The sequence below is a fragment of the Bos taurus genome, chromosome 10 (assembly GCF_002263795.3).
Source record: "Bos taurus isolate L1 Dominette 01449 registration number 42190680 breed Hereford chromosome 10, ARS-UCD2.0, whole genome shotgun sequence".
NCBI lineage: Eukaryota > Metazoa > Chordata > Mammalia > Artiodactyla > Bovidae > Bos > Bos taurus.
In genome coordinates, this window is record NC_037337.1 from 86344330 (window position 1) to 86368387 (window position 24058).

General features: G+C 40.8%; 1 protein-coding gene across 1 annotated transcript in view; it reads right to left on the minus strand.

Annotated features, from left to right (window-relative positions):
• NEK9 (NIMA related kinase 9) overlaps positions 1 to 23293 on the minus strand; it is a 35173-nt gene extending 11880 nt beyond the window's left edge. The window contains exons 1-16 of the mRNA NM_001206060.1: positions 23075 to 23293; positions 20671 to 20848; positions 18723 to 18778; positions 18108 to 18178; positions 16803 to 16908; positions 15016 to 15147; positions 13398 to 13508; positions 12334 to 12398; positions 9560 to 9610; positions 8905 to 9097; positions 6988 to 7132; positions 6149 to 6349; positions 5916 to 5962; positions 4545 to 4700; positions 2861 to 2969; positions 1852 to 2013 (exon numbers count right to left, since the gene is read on the minus strand). Of these exons, the coding sequence (NP_001192989.1) occupies positions 1852 to 2013; positions 2861 to 2969; positions 4545 to 4700; positions 5916 to 5962; positions 6149 to 6349; positions 6988 to 7132; positions 8905 to 9097; positions 9560 to 9610; positions 12334 to 12398; positions 13398 to 13508; positions 15016 to 15147; positions 16803 to 16908; positions 18108 to 18178; positions 18723 to 18778; positions 20671 to 20848; positions 23075 to 23293 (2002 nt within the window). The remainder of the gene's footprint in view (positions 1 to 1851; positions 2014 to 2860; positions 2970 to 4544; positions 4701 to 5915; positions 5963 to 6148; positions 6350 to 6987; positions 7133 to 8904; positions 9098 to 9559; positions 9611 to 12333; positions 12399 to 13397; positions 13509 to 15015; positions 15148 to 16802; positions 16909 to 18107; positions 18179 to 18722; positions 18779 to 20670; positions 20849 to 23074) is intronic.
• Positions 23294 to 24058: the final 765 nt, after the last annotated feature.

Consider the following 24058-nt stretch of genomic DNA (forward strand, 5'->3'; position numbering starts at 1 on the left):
ATCCAGTCGTCTTTTGGCGGACACTTGCTTCCATGTCTTGGCTATTGTAAATAGTGTTGCTATGAACGCTGGGGTGCATGTATATTTTTGAATTACTCTTTTCCTTTTATTTGGAGATAAGCCCAGGCATGGAATTGCTGGATCACAGTTCTATTTTTACTGAAACTCACTTCCATATTCCCAGGGTCTAAAAGAGGATCTGGAGCATAGTACACACACAGTTAATGTCTGCCATGTGAGGCGATCAAGTACAGTTCAGAGAAGTAGAGGAACATACATCAATAGGTAATAAGCCCAGTCACAGAATCTAATTCTAAAGTCATCATTCTGAAGTTTAACTTGAGAAGTACACAGATCTACTGAAGAAACATTCCCTCTCTAAGGCCCTATCAGAAAGTGCTACTGAATTTGCTACAGTATTTTTAATTCTCAATGACACCCTGATTCTGTCTAACATTTCCAGTTATCTAGCATGAACTATGGAGAAGGCAATGGCACCCCACTCCAGTACTCTTGCCTGGAAAATCCCATGGACGGCAGAGCCTGGTAGGCTGCAGTCCATGTGGTCGCTAAGAGTCGGACACGACTGGGCGACTTCACTTTCACTTTTCTCTTTCATGCATTGGAGAGGACATGGCAACCCACTCCAGTGTTCTTGCCTGGAGAATCCCAGGGATGGGGGAGCCTGGTGGCCTGCCATCTATGGGGTCGCACAGAGTTGGACACGACTGAAGTGACTTAGCAGCAGCAGCAGCATGAACTAACCAGTCTGTTCCCTAAAACCCCTTGTTTTGAGACAAACAACTCTGAAGGCTGGTTCACGTCCTTAGGTACTGTAACAGATCATTTGTCTGACATTATTGCTGGATCTCTCCTGTATAAATACCAGGCACAGACTGAAAGAAAACAAAGACATCTCTGAGCATGAGCAATAACAACAACAAAAAAAGAGTCAACAGATAAGAAAATGAAACGTGTTTTGCTGTTCACTATTTACCAGAAAGAAGTGGCTACAAAAATCAAGGTGATACAGGAAAAGAGAAAAAAAGAAAGCAGAAGAAAGAGGAAAGGGAGTAAAGGGTAGCAGAAGTAACAGTAAGAAGATGCTGAGAAGAAATAGCTGAAAGGAAAGAGAAGAAAATCCCATTAGACCAATTCAGAAAGTTGAGAGACACACGGTATACAGCCTTTCAAGTTTTAGCAATCCCTAAGGACATCACTGCAGTGCAGTGACCCCAACCTAGGAGCAAGGTCAAATCATGATGTTCTCCTCTCTAGCCAGGTGGCACCAGTGGTAAAGAATCTGCCTGCCAATGCAGGAGACACAAGAGATAGGTTCAACTCCTGGGTCAGGAAGATCCCTGGAGTCAGGAAATGGCAACCCACTCCAGTATTCTTGCCTGGAGAATCCCATGGACAGAGGAGCCTGGTGGGCTACAGTCTGGTGGGTCACAAAGAGTTGGACAAGACTGAGCACACAGGCTCACACACACATTCCTCTCTCTAGCTACTCATCCAACATTTATTGGAACCAACATGGTGCTGGGCAAGGTGTAAGTATTTGATAATTCTTAAAACATTGTGCCAAAAAAGTAAAAGTAAAAAAAGTAGGAATTTAAGAGTACTAACTTGCCACTTCCTAGAAACCTAAGCTTTTTATAACAAGCACTATCTTGGACACATGAATAGTTAATGAGGTTACACAAGCATAAAAACATGGCCACCAATTTAACACAAATAAAAAAGTAAACATATGACCCAGCTATACATGACCAGCCCACCTCTTTCACACCCCAAAATTAAAATAGACCCATCTTTCCAGCAAGTTTGAAATAATGTGAACAGACTCACCATCAGTAGCAGCAATGGTAAACTCATCACCACAGGAGACTCTGATCACTTGTTTTCCACCTAAGGGTCCCCCCAGCAGGTTGATTCCTAGACGCTTCTTATAATTTCCAACGCCCAGCTGGCCACACTTGTTGCAGCCAAAGGTCAGCAGCCGGCCTCGCTCTGAGACAGAAGCAAAAATAAATAACCAGGTACAAATGGGTCATGAAACAGAGAAAAGGCAGACAATGCAGAGTCCTACAGACTAGCTTCTGGTTATTAAGAGTATACAAGTATAAACTGCCACATAAGCCCAGACCTAGGGCAGTTAGGGGAACTATGACCAATTAGATAGAGGGAATGACTCAATATTATATATTCTTTTAAAAAAATAATCGTATTTATTTATTTTTGGCTGGCTGGATCTTCATTGCTGCAATGGCTTTTTCTCTAGCTGTGGTGAGTGGAGGCTACTCTCTAGTTGCCGTGTGCGGGCTTCTCATTGCTGTGGCTTCTCTTGTGCAGCACAGGCTCTAGGGTGTGTAGGCTTCAACACCTACACCTACACACAACACCTGCAGCACAGTACTTGCAGATCCCAGGCTCAGTAGCTGTGGTGCACGGGCTTAGCTGCTCTGTGGCATGTGGGACCTTCCTTAACCAGGTGTGGAACATGGGTCTCCTGTACTGGCAGGCAGAGAGTTTACCACTGAGCCACCAGGAAAGCCCTGTATACTCTATTATAAAGGTGGAAAATGGGTACTATTTAACTTAGAAAACTTATAGATGGTGCTAATTAGAGACAGTATTTGCCAGAAATTACAGGTATGGCATTTTCCTTAAGAAATGTATTGATTATACATTTGTAATGATTACCAACAAAACATTTACTTGAACACCCAAGATGTTAACAAGATAATACTTGATGATGGGGGGAAATAAGGAGAATACATTTAGTTAAGAGCTACTACTTGATAAATAAAGAACCTGAAATTCTAAGGCCTGTGCACACAGTTGTAAATCAACTCACCATCAAGAGCAGCAGTGTGAGTCTTGCCTGGGGCGATTGTACGGATCTTATAAAAGGACAACTGTTTGGCCAAGGTAAAGGAGGTGGTGTAGGGAACTTCGTGGTATGCCTGGAACAAGATAAGCAAAGACTCATGAGGTAAAAAATGGAGGGAAAATAGGCTGAAAATATTGTCAGGGTGACCAAAAGGACTTTCAAGCAAATCATGTTATTAAGAAGGTACTAGGTAACTTTTCATCTCCAACAGAATAAAAAAAGAAATAAGTTCAATATGTAATCAGAGAATTTAGTATGAGACTGGACTTTCTGACAATGGAAGTTTTAAATTCCTAAATTAGGGTATGCAAAACATGAACTCTCCATCCCAGAAGGCATCTATATAAAGACAGAATCATTGACATTTGTCTTGGTTATACACTGTGCATAGCTAAAAAAAGGAGGGCAAGGAATTAAAGAATCTTGAAGACTCTCTAGCTTATTAAGCTATCACTTTACTGTGACCTAATTTTACCTACAAAGTTCTCAACCTGTTAAAACCCACATCCCCTTAGATTAGCATAAAAATAAATCTTGTCATGTAAGTTTAACATTTCACAATACAATGCAGTAACAAAACCCAAATCAAGTAATGTTAATTCTGAATATCTTTTCAAACTACATAGACACCCTCCCAAGACTTGCTCCAAATTTGTACTCTCCCATTTCACAATCACTACTTTAAAACAGATTGCTTAAAATTAATTCCATTCTTTTCCACTGAGTCAGCAAACTTGTCTCTTAATACGATTCTTTAGAAAAGGAAGAAAACTCATACTACCACAAAGAGAGGACTAGGGCTTAATATTAAAGGTGTATTTTATGACATGCTTGAAGGAGGTAATAGTAATTACATTTAATAAGCCTGTATAGGATCAGTGATTTGAAAGTAATCTTAAAAACTCTCCTGGGAGTTGATACATGGAAAAATGTTTCTTTTCATAATGTTAATTTTCTTGTGTTTATATTTCAGGGACAAGGTAGAACCTGATTTCCATCACTTGATTGTTTATAATCAACTAATTTATTGAGGTATAATGTACTGTACAATACTGTACAGCTTGATATATTTTTCTATAGGTATATAAACATAAAAACTACCCAGATACAGGCCACTGCCACCATCCTAGGGTCTCTCCTATCTTTCCTGTTAATGCCTATACCCCTCCTCCCAGAAGTAACCACTATTTTGACTTCTGCCATAAGTTAATTTTGCCTTTAAACTTCAAACAATGGGCATCAGTGGGCTTTCTAGGTGGCACTAGTGGTAAAGAACCTGCCGGCTAATTCAGGAGATGTCAGAGATGTGGGTTTGATCCCTGAGTCAGGAAGATACCCTGGGGGAGCGCATGGCAATCCATTCCAGTATTCTTGCCTGAAGAAGCTCATGGACAGAGGAATCTGGTGGGCTACAGTCCATGGGGTCGCAAAGAGACACGATTAAATAGACTTAGCACACACAAACTTCAAATAATGGGTATCATATAGTATGTACTCTTTTGTGGCTGGCTACCTTTGCTGGACATAGTATCTGTGGAGATCCTCACTTTATTCTTAAGTGGTCACAAACCAATAATGGCATTTCCAAAGAAATTTCAACCTAGAGAGGTTCTGATGATTTATTTAGGATACCAAATGGGGTACTCACTTCATGGTTGATGATTCCAGACATGCACTGATTCAGACCCAGTTTGTTGAACTCATTGAGTCCACAGGCTAATACTTTGCCTGACTGGGTCAGCAGAAAAGTCCCATCACAGCCACATTGAACCGCGACAATAATTAAGGCCTTGGGAACATCCACCTGCAAGAAAAAAACAAATTAGAAAAAAAAAAATCTCCCCAACATAACTTGTATTAGGAAAAAATCCTCAAATTCTTTCAAAACTGTGATGTCCTGCATTTAGCAGAATGACTACAGGGAAGTTCTATTCTCGTCAGATTTGCCCAGCAGCTTAGAGGCTACTGTTTTCAATGAGGAGCTTAAGTTTTATAATAAAGAGGCAACTGCAGGTCGGCTAAACAGATAGCTTGTGTCCAAGTTTTAGCAACAGGAACTTAGTTATTACTTAGGAACACTTCTCAGAAAACACCGAGGAAGGAGAAGCTTCAATCTATTACTGATTTAGTGCTCTGAGATACAACATCCCATGATGGTTACAGAAGAGCTCAGACCTGTGGAATCCCAGTCATACAATAAGTGAGGTGACCAAGGATTGAGGCAGCAGCCAAGATGTCTGAAGGCTCATATCCCTCTGCAGCTAACTAGACAGGGCTGGAGAATGGTGGGGGACATGATGGGTGTACCTGTGAAACCTGAAAGCTCAAACCTTCTAACAATACTAGAGCCTTTTCAGGTGAAGAGGAATAGCTATGAATTCTACTCAGTGGGAATGGTCCCACAGATAAATTAGTTAATTTTTAAAATGTAAATAAACATCTTTAATAGTGAATAGTATAGCTGATTACAGTCAGCCTTCCCATGGGTGAGCCTGTGTCCCAGGGTGGGAACATGGCCATGCTCTCACTCAGCTGGTTTCCACTCCCATGCCGGCTCTGGCAGTGCCTGCTTCCACAGTGCTGAGGAATTAGGTATTATGCTTCATACACTATGACCCCTAAATACAAACAACTACTTCATCTGGTGTCCAGTTGTGGAAGGAGGAAGGGAAATGGCTGTGCCAGGTGAAAGGATAGCATATTGCTTTCTAGCATCTTTCCACGCAGGGTGTGTTTAGCTTGATGTGACTTTTTCACTGTATATGCTAATTTCAGTGCTCACTGATGAGCAAGCTGTGACTCGAGTGTCCAGAGTGGCTACATCATTTCTCAACTTTTCATGATTTAGTCAGATGACAAGACCACAGAGTGCTAAATTAGGAATCCTGGATTGTCAATCTCCCAGATAGGGAATATTTCAGAAAGAAAACCCCTTGATAGGAGGTGGCAGGGAAGGAGGACTTATTACTGAAGGCTGTGTGACCTAGACAGGCTAAGAAGCAGCTGCCTTTGATTTTACCTTTTGTGGTGTATAGTAATCCTCTTCTGAATCCAAACCCAGGCGTCCTGAGACACAAATGAGAAAGAAAATCAATAATGTGAGGGCTCCTGTCCCAATGAAAATGTTCCATAAGATACTCTTTTACTAAATTAACACTTAAATAGAGGCTACATGACATATTTAGAGGTGCATAAGCTTGAAGTCAGGCTGTGCCCCTGGGAATAAGTGGAGAGAGTCAAGGCAACACCTACCATATTCACCACAGCCCCAAGAGTAGACTTCTTTGTTTCGTGTCAAAACCACCACATGATTATCTCCACAGGAGACCTGCTCCACTGGATTGCTCAGGAAGAAGTCCAGCTGCATGGGTTCTAGGACTTCAGCACCAGCAACCTTGTCCACCCCCATGCAGCCGTAATAGTCAGATCCAAAGGCATAGAGCTGACCTTCATCTGTGAGAGGAAGGAAAGCAGAACCCACTAAATGAATTACTTGTTTTGTCTAATGAGAAAGCTGGACAGGACTGGAACGAGGACGACCTCAGACACTGAGCTCATTCATATCAGATGACTGCAGCAGAGAAATCTGACAGACTGTCTATGAAGCCTAGAGTTCTTTATATTTAGAGGGTCATGCATACTGTTATGTAACAGTTTTTTAAAAAAATGGTGGGATGATCGTGTTAAAAAGGCTTAAAATTTTAAGCCTATTTTACAGAGAAAAAAGGAAGCACCAAGCAATCATAAAGTGAGTAATGGTAAGACCAAAACTAAATTTTAGCTCCTGACTCTTGATTTAGTGTTATCTACACCTGACTAGATAATGAGGTTATTCCTCCCCAGCCCCACATGGGACAGACAGTATATTTCTCCTAGTCCCACCTCTTCTGTTACCCACCTGCTTTCTCCTTGCTCATTACTCCTGTAATGCTATATCAAGTTGGGCATGTTGCTATTAAAGTGTTTATTTGCTCACTGTCTTTGGTTCTTTGGAATCTTGTCTTTTGTGTAAAATCCCAGCTAAAACTGCATAGAATTAAGTACAACACTCCACCTGAAATGCACCTGGGTGCCTTCTGCTGCTGGCTTACCTGTTACACAGACAGTGAAATCATCACCACATGACACCTGACGGATAGCTTTGCCTTGCAACTTTTCTACGTGCTTTGGCTGTCGGTAGGAGGCTTTGTCACCATGGCCCAGCTGACCATGGAGTTTAGTACCCCCTTGCATGTTCTGTGAAATAAACAGGTCTTGTGAAGTTTTAAACTTTTTATGCGAAAGCAAATCTTTAACATCACTTCTTATCAAGAAAAACAGTAGGAAAAAGAATCAGCTGATAATTAAGAAATGAAAACATAACAAAAAGGTACTTAAAGGGCATTAAATCTTTTAATGACAGATAGTAAAAATCCCCTGCCAACAGATAAAGATTTTTAAAATATCTTATTAGGACTTAAAAGGACACATTCCCAATTCTGTCTTTTTTCTTCAAGTCTAAGGTAAACTAATTATGGGTGATGATGAAAACAATGTCTTTACATAGTTTAGCTTGATTTTTCCTATAGGACAGACTCTTGGAAATCCTTACAAAAGTTTTTACAAATTTTGGTCACAGGGGGGTTTCCCTTGCTGCTCAGCTGGTAAAGAATCTGCCTGCAATGTGGGAGACCTGGGTTCGATCCCTAGGTTGGGAAGATCCTCTGGAGAAGGGAAAAACTACCCATCCCAGTATTCTGGCCTGGAGAATTTCATGGACTGTATAGTCCATGGGGTCGCAAAGAGTTGGACACAACAGCATCTTTCACTCCCTGAAATACGCGAGTCATAAGGACTCTGGATGCATCAAAGAGGCTGCTAGAAGGCACTGACAATAGTCCTAAATGATTTCCCAGCAGTTTTAGAGAGGTGAGACATGCTTCCCATATAATAGCTCAACTGTAAGGCCTTCTATAAATGTTTTTTAAGGCACTAATTTCACTCTACCTCTAGAAGTACCCCCAGAAGCTAGTCTTCAAGTGAGAGGATTTTTGGAAATAACAGCAAGCTAAAACTCTGTAACAGAGGTCAAATCACTCATTCTTTCTCTCAACCAATAGTTGAGTGTCTACTCTGTCACATGCTGGGGATAAAGCCTGTCCTCTTGGAGAACTTAGCTGAAACAACTGGAAAAAATGAGCTCCCTCCAGAAGGAGGAAGAGTGGGAAGAACTGAGGTTCTAAGACACGTTGGGTAATGAAAAAGCAGCATGAAGTGAGCCTAAGAAGGCACAGCTGAAGAGACAGGAGGGAAGCCAAGAGAACATGCTCCCGTGGAAGCCAAGGGAGGACAAGGCTTCCTGCAAGAAGGAAAAGTGACCAATATATTAATACTAGAGGTCAAGCAAGGACTCAAGGGCACCTATCTGTTTTGTTTTTATAATTTAGAGGTCATTTTGTCAACAGTAGTTTCAATTGACTGGCAGGTGAATGAGGAATGAGTAGGAGATAAGAAAAGAGACAGCAAAAATATGCAGTATGTTCAAGGTGAGAGAGAAGGTAGAATCTAGAGGGGAACAAAGGAAAATTCTACTCAAGATATATCATATTCAATCACTGATGGAGGTCTTAGAATTTTCCTGACATGGTACACTACTTCATTTATTTACAAAGCTACTTCACAGATGTAAGTTGCTCTGAAATGCATGGTAATAGAACAGAGTAAACAAGTGACTTTCTGAAGTCACCCATCTGTAAATGAGAATCCAGTCTCCTGAGTCCGGGCCTTTTAGTTCTTTCTCTCCTTCTCTCGCTCTTTTTCATTCATTCATTCAAAAAACACTTAAAAGCGATCTAACATGTACCAGGCACTTGGGATACATCAGTGAACTAAACAGAAAAAATCCCTCCTCTCAAAAGAGCTTATTATGCTGCCACTTCTGCAGCACACACTCAACCAACAAAATTCTTATACATCCTGGGCCCAGTGAGGTGCACGTCATTGTTCTGAAGGATGTAGCTTTCACTTACCACCCAAGTGTATAGCTCCTTCTCCACTGTGACCACAGCAAAGTGGGTATTCCCTGCACACACCTGCCGGGCACTACAGCCACTCTTGATGACATCCAGTTTCTGGGGAGTGGATTTCCCACCACCCCAGACATAGACTTCACTTGTTCGGGATGTTACCACAGCAATGGGTGCTTCAGTCACAGTGCTTGACCTGCCAACAACCCCCAGAACAAAGGCACATTTAACATAAAAATTATATCAAAGAAAAATGCTTTCAGTCTGTTCCCTGAGTAGAACTGCCAATTATGGTATGAGAAAGTATGTTCTTTCTCGACAACTTATTCCAACCCTCTATCATGGCAGGCTTTGCAATTCTTGCCTCAGGGCTTCATCACAGCCCAGCCAGATCAGATACTAGTCTGACCCGTAACACCTACACTTTTCAACTTTTCAACATTCATCACGATAATGATGTCCACTTTGGCAAAAGGGTGAAATTACAGCTTTCTTTTCCTCTGAAATGACTATTTGATATTTAAATGGATGCTGGGCTTCTGAAAGGATGCCAAAGGCTTCCAACTGGGATCAAACAATGTCCAGACCCAAGAAAGAAAGACCCCCCTGGTGGTAATTTAAGATATATTACTTTTTTCAAGAGTCTCCTGAGCATTACCTTGGTCTCTTTGTAGGTGCATTAAGCAGTGTGACTTTTTCCTCCATCTCTCTACCAAAAGAAAAGCAAAGATACATGAGAGAAATAACAGGTTCTATATTGCACCAGTGTCTCTTTAAAACCTTCCACAGACTTAATCTTCTGTAAACCATATGCCTCACACGATGCTATAATACTTTTAGCAAAGTACTTCGATACAACTCAAACAGTTACATAGGCCTAGCATTAGACAATTCATTAACCACAATGAGGCCAGCAGTCTGGGGTCATTTGTTTTCTATCTCTGAGGAATGTTCTAGGCTGTACCACAGAGCCTTGAGAACTTCTTTCTGATGCACATTTTAGGAACCTGCTAACATCTCCATCTAGCCCAGTGACTCCCTAAACTCAACACTGCTAAAGCTCAGCTCATTAACTTTCTCCCGATAAAGGTTTTCTTTCTGACTCTCCTCATTCTGTAACTGGCACCTTCAATCCTCTCAGTGAATTAGGCTTAAAACGTCAACGATTTTGGATTCAGCTGTCTTCTTTTCTTCAATATTCAAATTCTACAGTTTCTACTTGTACAGTGCCCTTTATCCTCACCTGTCCTTCCCAGTCTCACCACCGTAACTCTGGGCAACTTTACTTCCCAACTGGGCCGTTCAGTTCAGTTCAGTCGTGTCCAGCTCTTTGCAACCCCACGGACTACAGCACGCTAGGCTTCCCTGTCCATCAGCAACTCCTGGAGCTTGCTTAAACTCATGTCCATCGAGTCAGTGAGGCCATCCAACCATCTGACCCTCTATTATCCCTTTCTCCTCCTGCCTTCAATCTTTCAACCTTTCAATCCTTCAACCCCAGCATCAGGGTCTTTTCCAATGAGTCAGTTCTTTGCATCAGGTGGCCAAAGTACTGGAGCTTCAGCTTCAGCATCAGTCCTTCTAATGAATATATAGAACTGATTTCCTATAAGATTGACTGGTTTGATCTCCTTGCAGTCCAAGGGACTCTCAAGAATCTTCTCCAACACCACAGTTCAAAAGCTGCAATTCTTCAGTGCTCAGCTTTCTTTATGGTCCAATTCTCACAGCCATACAACTGTCCAACTAGGCTGTAGTAGCACCTAATTGGTCTCACCAAAGTTTCAATCCACTTTATTCAGTCCTGCACTGACTTAACACTGATATTAGTATTGCTAAATAACTTTTCCTAAGGTTCCATCTTTCATCACATGAACCGCCCTCTCAAATATCCAACACTTCCATACAATTCCCTGAATACAGCACAAATTCCTTCATCTGGCATTCAAGATCTCCACCTACTTTTCCAGGGTTCCTTCCATCAGTTCCGATGTTTCAGCTCAGCATTCCCATTCTGCCTAAACCAATTACACCTGAAGACCTGGGGTGGTGCTTAAGTACCAGTAATTTTTCAAAGTTCTAGTGCTGTTGCTATTGAGAATGCCAGGTCTAAAACCGCTAGTGTAGCCAAACAGGACTTAGTGCTTCCTGAATATTTTCACAATTCTCTGTGTCTGTGCTTTATCTGGAAAGCTCTGTCTTATGTTTTTCCATCAAAGAACAAAGTTCTAAGGAAGTACTATCTGTAAATCTCCAATTATCTCAATAAAAATGGCAATTAAAAATTATCAATGGAGATATTTAAATAAGTGATTTAAACAGTGATTATACTGTTAGAAAATAAGCCAGATAAAAGAATTTAAATATGCCTACCCAGCCCTAAAGGGTGACTGCCTGAATATGAATACAACATAAATGAGAGGTTACAGTGCTGCATCTGGAGTGTTATATGTAATTCTAGGCACTAAAACACTGGCTAGAGATCAACTGGAAAACCAGATAAGATCAATTTAACACAACAGAATAAAGGTACTGACCTTTATACTGAAGAACAGAGATTATGGAATTAGCTATACACTTAAAGCATCCAAGGGCAAGACTTGAAAAAGAACACAGTACAGGTTTGAATGTTGGGAAGATTCACAAAGAACTGGCAGAAGGAGGAAGGGTAGTAAGGCAAAAATAGTGTAAGAGGATGAAACAGAGACTAGGACACTTAAGAAGCATAAAGAACATCTTTTCCTTTGAGCTAGGGTTTGAAGCCTCCTACGAAAAGTGAGGGATAAAGGGCCTTCCTTCTACCTCTAGAGACCTCTAATACTGAATAAATCTCAGAAAATAACCTGTCAGGAATCAGTCAAACTTGACTATGGGAAATGGGCAAAAGGTATCTGAAGAGGACCCCTCCGATTACAACCTACCATCTAAACAAGTGCACTAAAAAGCTACGGCCCAGTCCAATCCTACACTCCTATCCAACAACTGTTGAGCACCTTGTGCCGGGCCCGGGGGTGAGCCCTTTATATGCATTGCCTCCTTCAATCCTCAGCCTACCTCACTTCATAGAGAAGAAAACTAAGGGTCAGAGATGTTAAATAACTTGACAAAGACAGTGACAGAACTCAGATACAAACATAAGGATGACTGAGTCCATAGCCCTCCTCTCTTAATTACTACACTCTCATGCCCAAACTCTAGAGTAGAACTCACAGAAGATGGGGGGTCTAGAGCCTCATCAGGATTGATTCAGAACAAACTAGCAGGGGCGAAGGAGGTCGAAGCCGAGTGATGAAAACGGAGATGCTGGAAGAAAATAGCATCAGAGTGACCAGGTCAGGGAACATCACCCTCTCTCTGCGGTACTCTGGTCAGGCCTATATAGTCAGTTGACCATCTACAGAAAGACAATGCAGCGACTTCTTTGTTCTTTACCTTCTGCGTTTCCTGAGAAGGGGTCTATCCAGAAGTTCATCTGCAGTGGGTCTCTGCTCAGGATCCTAAAAAGTACCAAAGGGTTAGTTTTAACTTAAAGGAAATGGGCAAAATGGGATCTAAAGAGGCATTTTACTTTTTCTTAGAAGGCTGTAGGTTTGCTATTCAGAGACCACTATATATCATCCTTTTTATTTTAAAAACCTGTTATGTCACATTCTATGCTTCATGCTCATTACCATCAGCACTTACATGTGAGAATGAGAATCCACCTTCCTCACTGGTTTTAACTGTTAGGGCAGTGGTTCTCAAATTTCAATATATATAAAACATAAGAATCTCCTGGAGTACCTGTTACAAATAAAGATTTCTGGGCTTTATTCACAGAAATTCTGATTCAGAACGTCTGGTGTAGGGCCCAAGAATCTTCATCTTCTTGTAAAACTTGCCCACCCCCTGGCGATTCTCACACCTGTGGTTCCTGGACTACCTCTGAATAATACTGACCTAGAGCTACACTGCAAGGCCACTGTGACATTTAGAACTATATACATTCTGTACCTCAGGAATTCTAAACTACCTCTTATTTTATACAGTTTATAAAAATTAATCTTGATTATAAAAAATGGAGCACAATTTCACAAACTAATAAAGGAAGAACTTGTTGGCTGAAGCACACAGCTCGCATGAATTGCCAATGCCTATTCATCTGAATGGACTTCTTTGGTGGCTCAGATGGTAAAGAACCTGCCTGCAATGCAAGAGACCCGGGTTTGGTCCCTGGGTTGGGAAGATCCTCTGGAAAAGGGAATGGCTACCTGCTCCAGTATTCTGGCCTGGAGAAGTCCATGGACACAGGAGCCTGGTGGGCTACAGGCCATGTGTTCACAAAGAGGCAGACACGACTGACACTTTCACTTTTCATTCACCTGAATACAGCCACAAATACATCCTACCCTGGGGGCGTGGATGTGGTTTTGTGCAAGTTCCTCTGTGCCATATTCCAGACACTAAGGCTGGAAGGGAAAACAGTGAACTGAAATCAATATGCAAATCACACTTACCTGGTCAAGGCATGCATGGACCATTTGGATCAGTTCCAAAGAGTACTGGCTAGAATCAACTTCCATGGCCCGGATGCCTTGTACAATCTTCACACACAAGTTGAGTGGATTCTATGAGAAAATGATTATTGTATTGTCCTTGGTTATATAAAGATGGCATTACAATCTACCAGTAGGGGCTTTGAGATGTCTGTGATTATCATATAAAGAAATGGCAATAGCTGTAAATGAGGTCTGACTTCTTTTTACAACTATCAGTATATTTCACTACTACTATCAGAGAGAACGAAACCAACTGGCCAACACGGAGGTATGACTACATGACCAACAGAATAATATTCAGAGTATATCATAATCTGACCCCTCAAATGACTCCCAAGAAAAAGGAAAGCAAAGTTAGCTATGCTTCTTGGCTTTAAGTATCTCCTTTGCCAACTATTTTGCCTCCTGATTTATATATCCTAATAATGGTCAGGTGATACTCTGCTGCAAAAGACAAGGCAGTGAATAATAAGTTGACAGTGATAAGAAATTATTATAACAATGCCACCACCACCTTTACTGAAGATCACTATGTAACATAAGTTGCACATATGTTTTTTAACTCTTGTAAACACCACACAAGGTTATCATCACCAATTCAGAGATGTAAAGTAACCTGCCCAAGACTACACAAACAGTAAAAAAAAATGGAGCTGTAATTCCAACCAAAGTCTGTTTGACTCCAAAACTCATTTTCCTTCCACTATATTATTTAAGAAAATAAACTTCAGGACTTAGAAAAATAAACACGTCTCATAAACGGCCAAAGAACTTTGCATTATCTTAATTCGCATTTTCATATACATTAAAGAGCAGTTCTATAAGGGGAATATGTATCTTTTCCCTTGTTATTGACAAAATAGAGAATCAAAGAGATGAGGTGATTTGCCTAAGTTTTCTGGTTTGTAGAGGATACTGGATGTGAATCCACTTGTGCTACTCAAACTGTGGTCCATGAACAAGCATCAGATCATCTGAGAGTCTGTCAGAAATGTAGAATACTAGGACTAGATCCAGACACACTAAAACAGAGTCTGCATTTTAACAAGATGCCCAGGTGATTTCCTATGTATATTAAAGCTTGAGAAGCACTGCTTAACACTAGGCTTTAAGAAGAAAAGAGACTTAGAGGTATTTGTTGTTTATAAAACAGTAAGTTTTTAGTAAAACTAAGAGTCAGTGTGTAATCTTTCATAAAAAAGACCAAAACACTTTAATGAGTATTATATAATTTGCCTTAGCTTTTCTAAAACGATGCAGCTGAAGTATAAGAAATGAAATGGCTTACCCAAACTGCTGCATCAGACAGTCGATCCTAGAGTCAGTTTTAAAATTATAGTCAATGGATTCAAGGCATGCTCAAACTACTTGATTATTTTTCAATGGGGAATTCAAGTTGGTAATAAATCTTGTCTGTAGTACTTTACAATATACTACTAAGCCAGTGCCTGAACACTGGTTATTATTTTGCCTACAGTTGATTTCTGTTCAAGAAGTCAGAAGCTCAGGGATAAATGAAGTTGATTCTCTCAACCAAGTTGTACCACTTACAAGGACAATGTAGGGATCAACTTACTGTAGCATCAAATGTTCTCTTCAGTGTAAGTAATTCAAAAATGACACAGCCTACTGCCCAGATATCAGACTTGAAATTGTATTTTACTCCTTGGCAGAGCTCTGGAGACATATAATACGGCGTTCCCACAAGCTGAACAACAAAGAAAGCAATCAAAAATTAACTTCTTTTCTGAGCTAACTATATTAATATTTTAACAACTAAATTAAATTTCCCAGGAGTTAGTGATACCTATAGAACATTCATCAGCATATCCCAAAACATTCCTATCAAACGGCATATCCCATCATCATTCTGAGCTGATGCCACTCTGGGGAGAAATCTTATTCATATCAAATGTCCTGGGCCAGTTATAAAGAGACAATCTCTGTGGTGAAGACCTGTGGTAACTTGGGAGGCAGAACAGCTCTGTGATTCCTGGATCACAGAAGATTTAGGCATTCAAGGACCACTGAAGACTTCAGAGGCTTGAAAAAAGCATACTTGGTAAAAGTTCACCAATGGAAAAAAAAAAAAATACAAAAACGGGCAGCAGGAGATGGTAACTGAATAAAGGGGTTTAAAAGTTCTAACTAAACACACAGTAGTGAAACTCTGTGAACAACTCAATTTAACATCTGTAACACTAACATAGTGAACTTCTTCCAAATTCAAAAAGATCTTCTGAGTTCAAGAATGTGTTGGAAGGAAATAAATGTCCTGAATGCAGGTCATGTCTCTCCCAAGATGAGAGACAATGAGTACCCAAGAAATTCTAATAACACTGACAGCCATCTTTAATAAGGAAAGCAAAGCAATTTTCAGACGGCTTACATGGCATTTATTTTATTGGGTTATTCTTAATGAGAAAAATCCATGCAAGGGCATGACTACTTCCTCAGAAACTCAATACAGCAACATCATACAAGCAGACTGAGTCCCTGAAGCAGACTCCCAACCCTGGCTATCCGTATCCTTGGATGTTTCTAGCTTGCTTGCAGGGATATCTCAATATTATTAAAAAAAATCAGGACAAAATTAATATTAGTAACTTACATTTTCAAGTTCTGACAGAGCACTGTGAAACCAGAAGAGTAATAATTGGGTTTTATAAGTCCTAAAAGGATCAGCTCACTATCATCAGAGATCAATTTATGTCTACTCCTTACCAATGGTCTTTCATAGGATCAGGTGAGAAGGGAGCCCTGTGGTGCAGACTGTGTATATTAAGGGTGAGATTGTTTTTTGGGCATCAGCCTTTATTTTTGTAATACAGGGTTTCTGAACCAGAAAAAATTCAAAGGAAACACAACAAGAGACGTCTAACATTCGAAGCTCAAAACATTAAAAGAGAGATAAAGTGAGATCTACTAAAGATCCTAAGCTGGAAAAAATGGTAAAGCATTTTATTGCTTTTAGAAATGTCTTTAGTTAGGGTTGGAAAGGGCAATGATGTTTGAGCTGTTATACGGACAATGGCTCTTAAAAACACCTGAGCAGGTAAATACCTGTTAGTGGGTCTAGGAAAAAGACTCCTTTTATAAGCATGACTTATAAAAGACTTGCTTTATAAGTATGAAGAACTTGCAAAAACATCGAGAAAAAGCATGCAAGATTTAGGGGGTATAGTTATATCTCAAGATGCAAGAAAGGAAAAGAAAAAAAAAAGTCAAGGGGGAATTCCCTGGTGGTCCAATGGTTATTAGGACTTTACTTAAAGTCCCTCATGCTGTATGGCACCACCAAATTTAAAAAAAAAATTAAAAAATAAAAAAAGCCCAACTAAGTTAATGATAACACATACTTACCGTCTCAGCCATGGAATACTCAGAATTCAGTTTCTTTGCTAGGCCGTAATCTCCAAGTTTTATCAGGTTTGCCTTGGTCAGAAAAATATTTAATGTCTTTATATCCCTGGGAAAAAAATGCTGTATATTAAACCCATACACTAAACTGTTTTATCTCATCTACCTTCCCACCCAAGATTAGTACAAAATAAAAGAGTGTGTTACCACTGTTCAGGCTGTTATAGGATCCAAAAGAGTGTTCATTACTTTCTCATACATTTTAACACTGAGAAGGGAACTTGGGGAAGTAGAGGCAGAGAATTACTTCATCCTCCAGGGATTCACAGCACAGGCACTTCCCCCCCAAAACTGAAGTTATTAGAAAAAGTTGAAAGGTCAGATTAAAAAAAATAAAAAGTGCCCTAAGTAATTCCTATAAGGTGCACTGCCTCTTCAATTACCACTGGTGCCTTGAATTAAGTGATATCCAGGCAATTTTAACACTGAGTTGTGTCAAAGTTTCAAATCTGTTAAGGCAAGAGAAGCACATCGGCCAATACAGATCACCTAAATAAAATCACCAGCTATCTTTCTAAAGATGAACCGACCATGTGTAACACAAATAAACTGTGCCTGGTTCACACTGTGCCTTCCTTTATTGAAAGATGTGAAAAAATCAGAACAATATTTTTGATAATTTTCAAAAATAAAACAATATACAACTGTAGCCACTCAACAACTATCAAGAACTATATGTTAAATGGACAAACCAATAAAAAAGAAAACTAGTGTATTAATATTAATCTCTAGCAGTAGTCCATGACTCATTTAAGGGTATAATGAAGTGGAAATGTTCTTATAAAGGTTCTCTCCTATAGCTAGAAGTGAATAGAAAGCTGTTTCTCCCTGGTCAAGATCTGGTAAAACTGCATAATTAATTGTAAAACAATGAATAAGCTTTTTACTTAAATTAAAAACAAATGCCAATTTTATTGCTCGGAGAAAACATTTACTGTGAATTCCAACCAGTCTAATACAGCTTTTATAGTGGCCTTCTAGTCTGTACTGATGAATTAATGAACTCACCTCTAAAATAAAGAGATGACTGAGTAGTACTAAGCTATTGAGATCTTCCTAGATCACAAACAGTTTAACTTCAGGAAGCGAAGGTAACGCCCCTCATTACTCACTCTTTCCTTCCTAAATCATTATCAACGGAAAAGCTTTGACTGTTTAATCAAAAAAATAATAGAGCTGATGGGAGGTACCCAAGGTGGGGGTTGGATTGATAGAAAAGAATCCATCACATATTCTTTCACTCATTACCTATGAAGGATCCCAGCTTTATGGATACAGCTCACAGCTGAAACAATCTGAAATAGGTACCATACCACCATCTGCAGAGAAAAGATAAATTATACTTGGACTGGAAACAAACAAAAAAATACCATTTAAATAAACACACGCACACACACACGCAACAAAGAAAACTGCAACTAGAGGTTATGATTCAACATGACTTGACATTTCTTGCTTGTAGGTTGAGTAGGCAAAGAAAAGTGGTAGGGGTAAAAAAAAAACCAGCAGATTATCATAAAATAGTTTGAATGTTGTTATAAAATATAGTATGGTGAAGCAGACTTGTGGAAAGAAATCCAGGAAGAATGCAAAGGTAGAGAAAACTGGGCATACCAGTATGCAGTAATAGAACCGGGAAAGAAAGCCCATAGAGAATCATGATGTGGAGGTAAACCGTTTAGGAAGCAGCTATAGACAGCTTCCTTGTTAGAGGTTTCCTTTCTCATGAATATCAATCAGAGCCTGGAAGGAGTATGAACAAAAGGAAAAAAAACACTCTTCATTGTTGGAAGAGTAAATACAGAACCAGAATGCAAGAATCACAATACAATTCTAGCTTCCTTTCACAGAAATATGAATTACCTCTTCCTCAAACAACTTGTCCTTCTGACGAAGGATTTTATCATACAGGTTCCCTCCTGCAATTAAATAAGAAACAGGTTTGAATTGCTTAACAGAGATCAAAGCTACTGGGATTTTAACAGGTGGCACAGCAAGTAAAATATTCTGCATGACTGTGTGCGTGCTCAGTTATGTCTGACTCTGAGACCCCATGGACTGTATCCCGCCAGGCTCCTCTGTTCATGGGCTTCTCCAGGCAAGAATACTGGAGTAGGTTGGATTTCCTCCTCCAGGGGTCTTCCTGACCCAGGGATCAAACCCACATCTCCTGCATTGGCAGGTGGATTCTTTACCACCAAGTCACCTTGTTCTGCTTCCTTTTAAAAGATATCCCCTCTTCCTTCCAGCTCTTCACATGGGTACAAAACTTCCCATCTGTCCAGGACTATATCTGAAATATTCTCCAAAGATTCCCCTCCCTAATAGAAGAGATTCAGTATGAAAACAGGAAGCACAATATTTTTAGAAAAGATAAAAATAAAGACCATTTCTCTAGTACCCTAATTTATGCAAGTACTTTGAAAGTCTTCAAAATCGATGACTTTCTTTTCCAAAACTCCTATTGAAGGAATCTGCAATATTTCGGTAACAACTTCCACAGTCTATTAGAAGATTTGGGTTATACCTGTGAGGCGATGTTTTACAAAGATAGGTACATATCACCATCAACTTCTTTTTCTTTCCACTTCACACTGAAAAGGTTTCCCAAAATTTAGGGTAGACTCTAGATTGCTTTCAATTATTACTCCCTTTACTAACTCATTCCTTCAGAGTAAGTCTGAATTTCCTTCTCCTCTTTATTATCAGGTAACACAGACGGCAAATGATGATGGTTCGTTTTATTTCCTATCTGAAGCTATAACTTACACTGTAGTCCTAGTTAAGTTTCACAACTTCTTCACAATTTAGTAACTCAAAAGTTTCAATAAATGTACCATCCGTTCTAGTTCCTCCTAACCACAAAGGAAGTTAAGAGGCCTCTGCTACTTCAAAAATCTCTAATATAATTTCATACATTTAGGGTTGAAAACAATCACGATACACAAGAATCTAGCAAAGAAATGACAAATCTAGGAGCTTTCTCTTAAGAGATTTAAATGAAGAATATGCTTGGACCATTTTAGCATTCAGCTCAAGAACGGGCTTTGGGCGTTCTCTTAGGTAATAATGATAATAGTACAAAATCTATCAAAAATTTGCTACATATCAAGAACTACTGTAAAATAATTCCCTTTCTCATAAAATAGAAATGTTAAAGTTGCTGGGGCTTTATGTATTCATTTAATACAATAACCCTAGGAGGGATCTACAGCTTATTAGCAAACTTATTTAAGATGAGGAGGCTGAGGCACAGAGAAGTAGTCTGTGCAAGATAACAGAGATTAAAAAGTAGTGAAGCTTAGGATATGGGTTCAGGGTCTATTTTTTAACAAATAGGCTATACAGCTGTTTTTTAAAAAATAAGCAAAGGGTTCAAAGAAATCATTTTCAGTCAGCTATGGTCTTTAGACCACCTTTCAGTAGGACAGCTTTAGCTAAAATCATTATAAATAAATATCACCTACAAGATTTCACTATCAGGTGTCAAACCATGCTATGCTTCTAATGCCTGTCATTTCATAAGGGAAAAAACCTTGAAAAATGAGTGTAAAATTCAACTGAACAAATAATTTGAAGATGGAATTATCATCACAAAGCAAAATTTGAGTATACAGGGGGAAAATCCCTCTCCTCATTTTGTAGATCACTTCAAAACTCTTCAGGGCCTGAACTATTTCTCTTAAACTCCAGCAGTCCATTTAAAGTTCTTATTCTTTGTCAATATGGATCTTATTTTTCTCTCCCCCTCAAGGTAAGTATAAGTAAAGGAATGTCTTGCTGGAGGAAGTCCCACTGAATTCTACCTTACCATTACAATATTCCAGCTCAATCAGCAGGGTGGTATTGTCCATGAAGTGATTGTAGTAGGCAATAATGTTGTCATGCTGCAGCAGCGCCAGAATAACAATCTCATTCAAGGCATCACGACGTTCCTTCTCAGAGAGTCGGGTCAAATCAACTTCCTTCCACACGACCAATGAGTCATCCTATAACACAGCAACAGAGGTATCGTGCTTTCCTCGAGTCTGGCAGAGAATGAATCCACACCCAGATCTCTTGAGCCTAGAAAGAAAACTTCCTAGATGGGCAGAAACTGACTCCTTTTCCTCCTTTAAATAAAACATGAAGAGACTTAAAAAATTCTGCATACAATTGAGCATCAAAATTTACTGCAGGTCTAGGGAAAGCATTAAAATGTTATGTTGTTTCTACCTTTAATTTACATAATGTCAATTCCAGGTAAAAATATGGGATGCAGGTAGATCTCAGAGTTTCTATTGAGGGACATTATGAAAGACTGCTAATCATGCTGAGAACTGTAGTATGGTTAGACTACTGGAAAAACAAAGAACTGGAGAGTGGTTATCTATGGCTGACATTTCTTATAAAATAGACATGTTAAAATTGCCTCTAACTTTATGTAGATTTCTCTAATGATTTTCATTTATTCTTTCTAGATAAGAATAAGTCATGTCTAAGGGCTCTGACTCGATGGTCATGAGTTTGAGTGAACTCCGGGAGTTGGCGATGGACAGGGAGGCCTGGCCTGCTGCGGTTCATGGGGTCACAAAGAGTCGGACACGACTGAATGACTGAACTGAACTGAAGGGCTCTGAGTTCACTTTCCTTACTCTGTCACGTTCTGTGACTCTGTTTCTCCTGCAATTTTATGTTATCACATGTTTTCTTCTATTCATGAAGACTTACCTGCAGCTCCTAATATTCACTCCATTTTATAACACCTCTAATTTACTGATGTTGTTCCCCAGCTCAGAAGCATCCCCACCTAAATAACCCTCCCTGTCCTTTAGGATGGCTGTGCTGGGCCTTTGAAACCTGAGCAAAAGATCAATAAACCTTCTACTGTGCACTCCCTTAATTCCCTTCCACTGAAATATTTGTCCATTCTTTAACACTTATATACACATACAACTTAAATGCTATTTGTTACTAACAAGACTAACATGTCTTCCCACTGAAATATATGCTTCTTGAGGGAAAAATCTGCTTCTAATTAAACACCTGTAAACTCACAAAAGTAATAAACATTTGATGTTATGGATAATGCTATCCAATTCTGGGGAAAGCATAATCAGACTTAACTTAAAACAACCTTGGTAATCAAGTTCAACGCAATAATCATGGAAAGGCATGGACAAGCAGATGTGACCCTCCATTCCAGCCCAGGATTTTTTTCTAATTTAAGTGAGCAAGTCACTTAAATATACTACCTTAGTTTCTTCAACTATAAAAATAGGAATACCAAAGCTTATCTCATTCTCATGAGAATACTAACAATAACTCATAATACATTAATCTTGCAACCACCTCGCTCCTCATCCATCTTTCAGACTTAAAAGTACTTGGAACACACACCAGACCTGCAGACAGATCACTGATAGAATCTCATCTTCAGCAACCCCACACTGATGCTTAACTATTCTGAAACTAGAGTTTTAAGACTTTAGTGATCAAAGTTCATGATCAATTTTGAAAGTAGACTCCCCACTCTAAGGTTTTAATCAGTATACATTCTGAACTGGGGATCAGCAATCCAAAAATCTCTTCAAAGGATTTGTATGTGTGCAATAATGGATAGGCGGGAAGGTACCTCAAAGAAGTCCTTTATCCCTCCTGAAGTTAAGAACGAATGGTTTAAAATATACCAAAAAAGAAAGAAGTATTTCCCAGGCATAAACGCTGCTGGATCATCACTGATGAAGAAGCCCACACGCTACAATCTTACCAATGACCTTCAAGAAAAATCCCTGAGTGTTCGTATCTGAGCTTAAAGATTTGGCAAAGCCAGTGGAGCTGCCGCGGATGTGGGAATTTTGAAGCTGTCCCCACTTCTCCACCTCTTCCTTGGAGAGACGTACGGCATGAGAGGAAGTTTTGACAATACTCCCCATTCATATACTACTCTAACTCACAATCTCCACAGTATCCTCCTTCGATGCTCAAAATAATCTTAAAAAATATTACTTTTAAGGTACGTTGCTATTTCTAACTCCAATTTACAGACGGGAAAACTAAGGCTCAGAGAAGGTTCAATTCTTTGCTCAGTCCCCATGGTAAACAAAAACGACCGGTTAGAAAAACCAGTGCTGTTACGAACTCCTAGTACAGGAGCGGTGAGGACCCCAAGACAGACACCCCTGCGGGACCCGATCGCTGAGCGAGGAAGAGGCGGGGGAGAGCAGGGCCGCTACCTCGGTGCGGCGGTACAGCGTGGCCTCCCCGAAGGCGCCGCGGCCCAGCACACGGATGGGGATGTAGTGCAGCTCCTCCTGCTCCGCCGCGCCGCCGCTGGCTCGCGGCACCGGACCGGCGCTGGGCCCCGGGCCCGAGTCCCCGCCACCCCCGGACTCGCTCCCGAAGTCCGAATTGAGGGAGTCGCAGTGTCGCTCGTACTCGCCCAGCACCGACATGGCGGCGGCGGCGGCGGGGACGGGACCAGCCTGAGTGTCCCCGGTGGCGCTGGCGGCGCTGCGCCTCTCCCGCTTCAGACGCCGGCCCACTGCCCCGTCAGCCCCGCGGCCCCGTCAGCCCCGCCACCCCGCTAGGTTCCATGGCGGCTCCTTCCCCCTTGGCCCGGAAGCAGTTCTGGGTGCTTCCGGCCCGGCGGGGTTTCCTCTATTGCTGGTGGTTCCTTTAAGCCCCGGGGCGGGGGGACTTCTTTCCCTCCAGGCGGGCCGGGAAAACGAGGCTCTGGGCAGGGGTTGGCGGCGCCCGGTGGAGACCGAATGGGGCCAGATGGCTCCCGCAGGGGCAAGGGCGTCCTCCTCGGGTCTATAGACCCCTCCCCTGATTCCTAGCCCGGTGCCCAGACAGTTTTGAGGTCCAGAGGTCGTCCAGTCTCATCTTGGCGCCAGGGCTATCTCAAGGGCAGTGAGTGGGGGAAGCAGCCCTTCCTAGCGTGGCACAGCGCTCTGTTTTAGAGAATTGTTACAGCAAAGATATTTTTGCGTGCGCGTTAAGTCGCAGTGGTGTCCGATTGTTTGTGACCCCATGGACTGTAGCCCGCCTGGCTCCTCTGTCCATGGGATTCTCCAGGCGGGAATACTGGAGTGGGTATCTTCCCAAACCCAGGGACTGAACTGTGTCTCTTAGGTCTCCCGTTTACCTCACCTCCCTTCCCTCTCCCAGCGGAAAATTCTTGCCTCCTGTCATCTGTTAGTGGGCCCAATTATTTC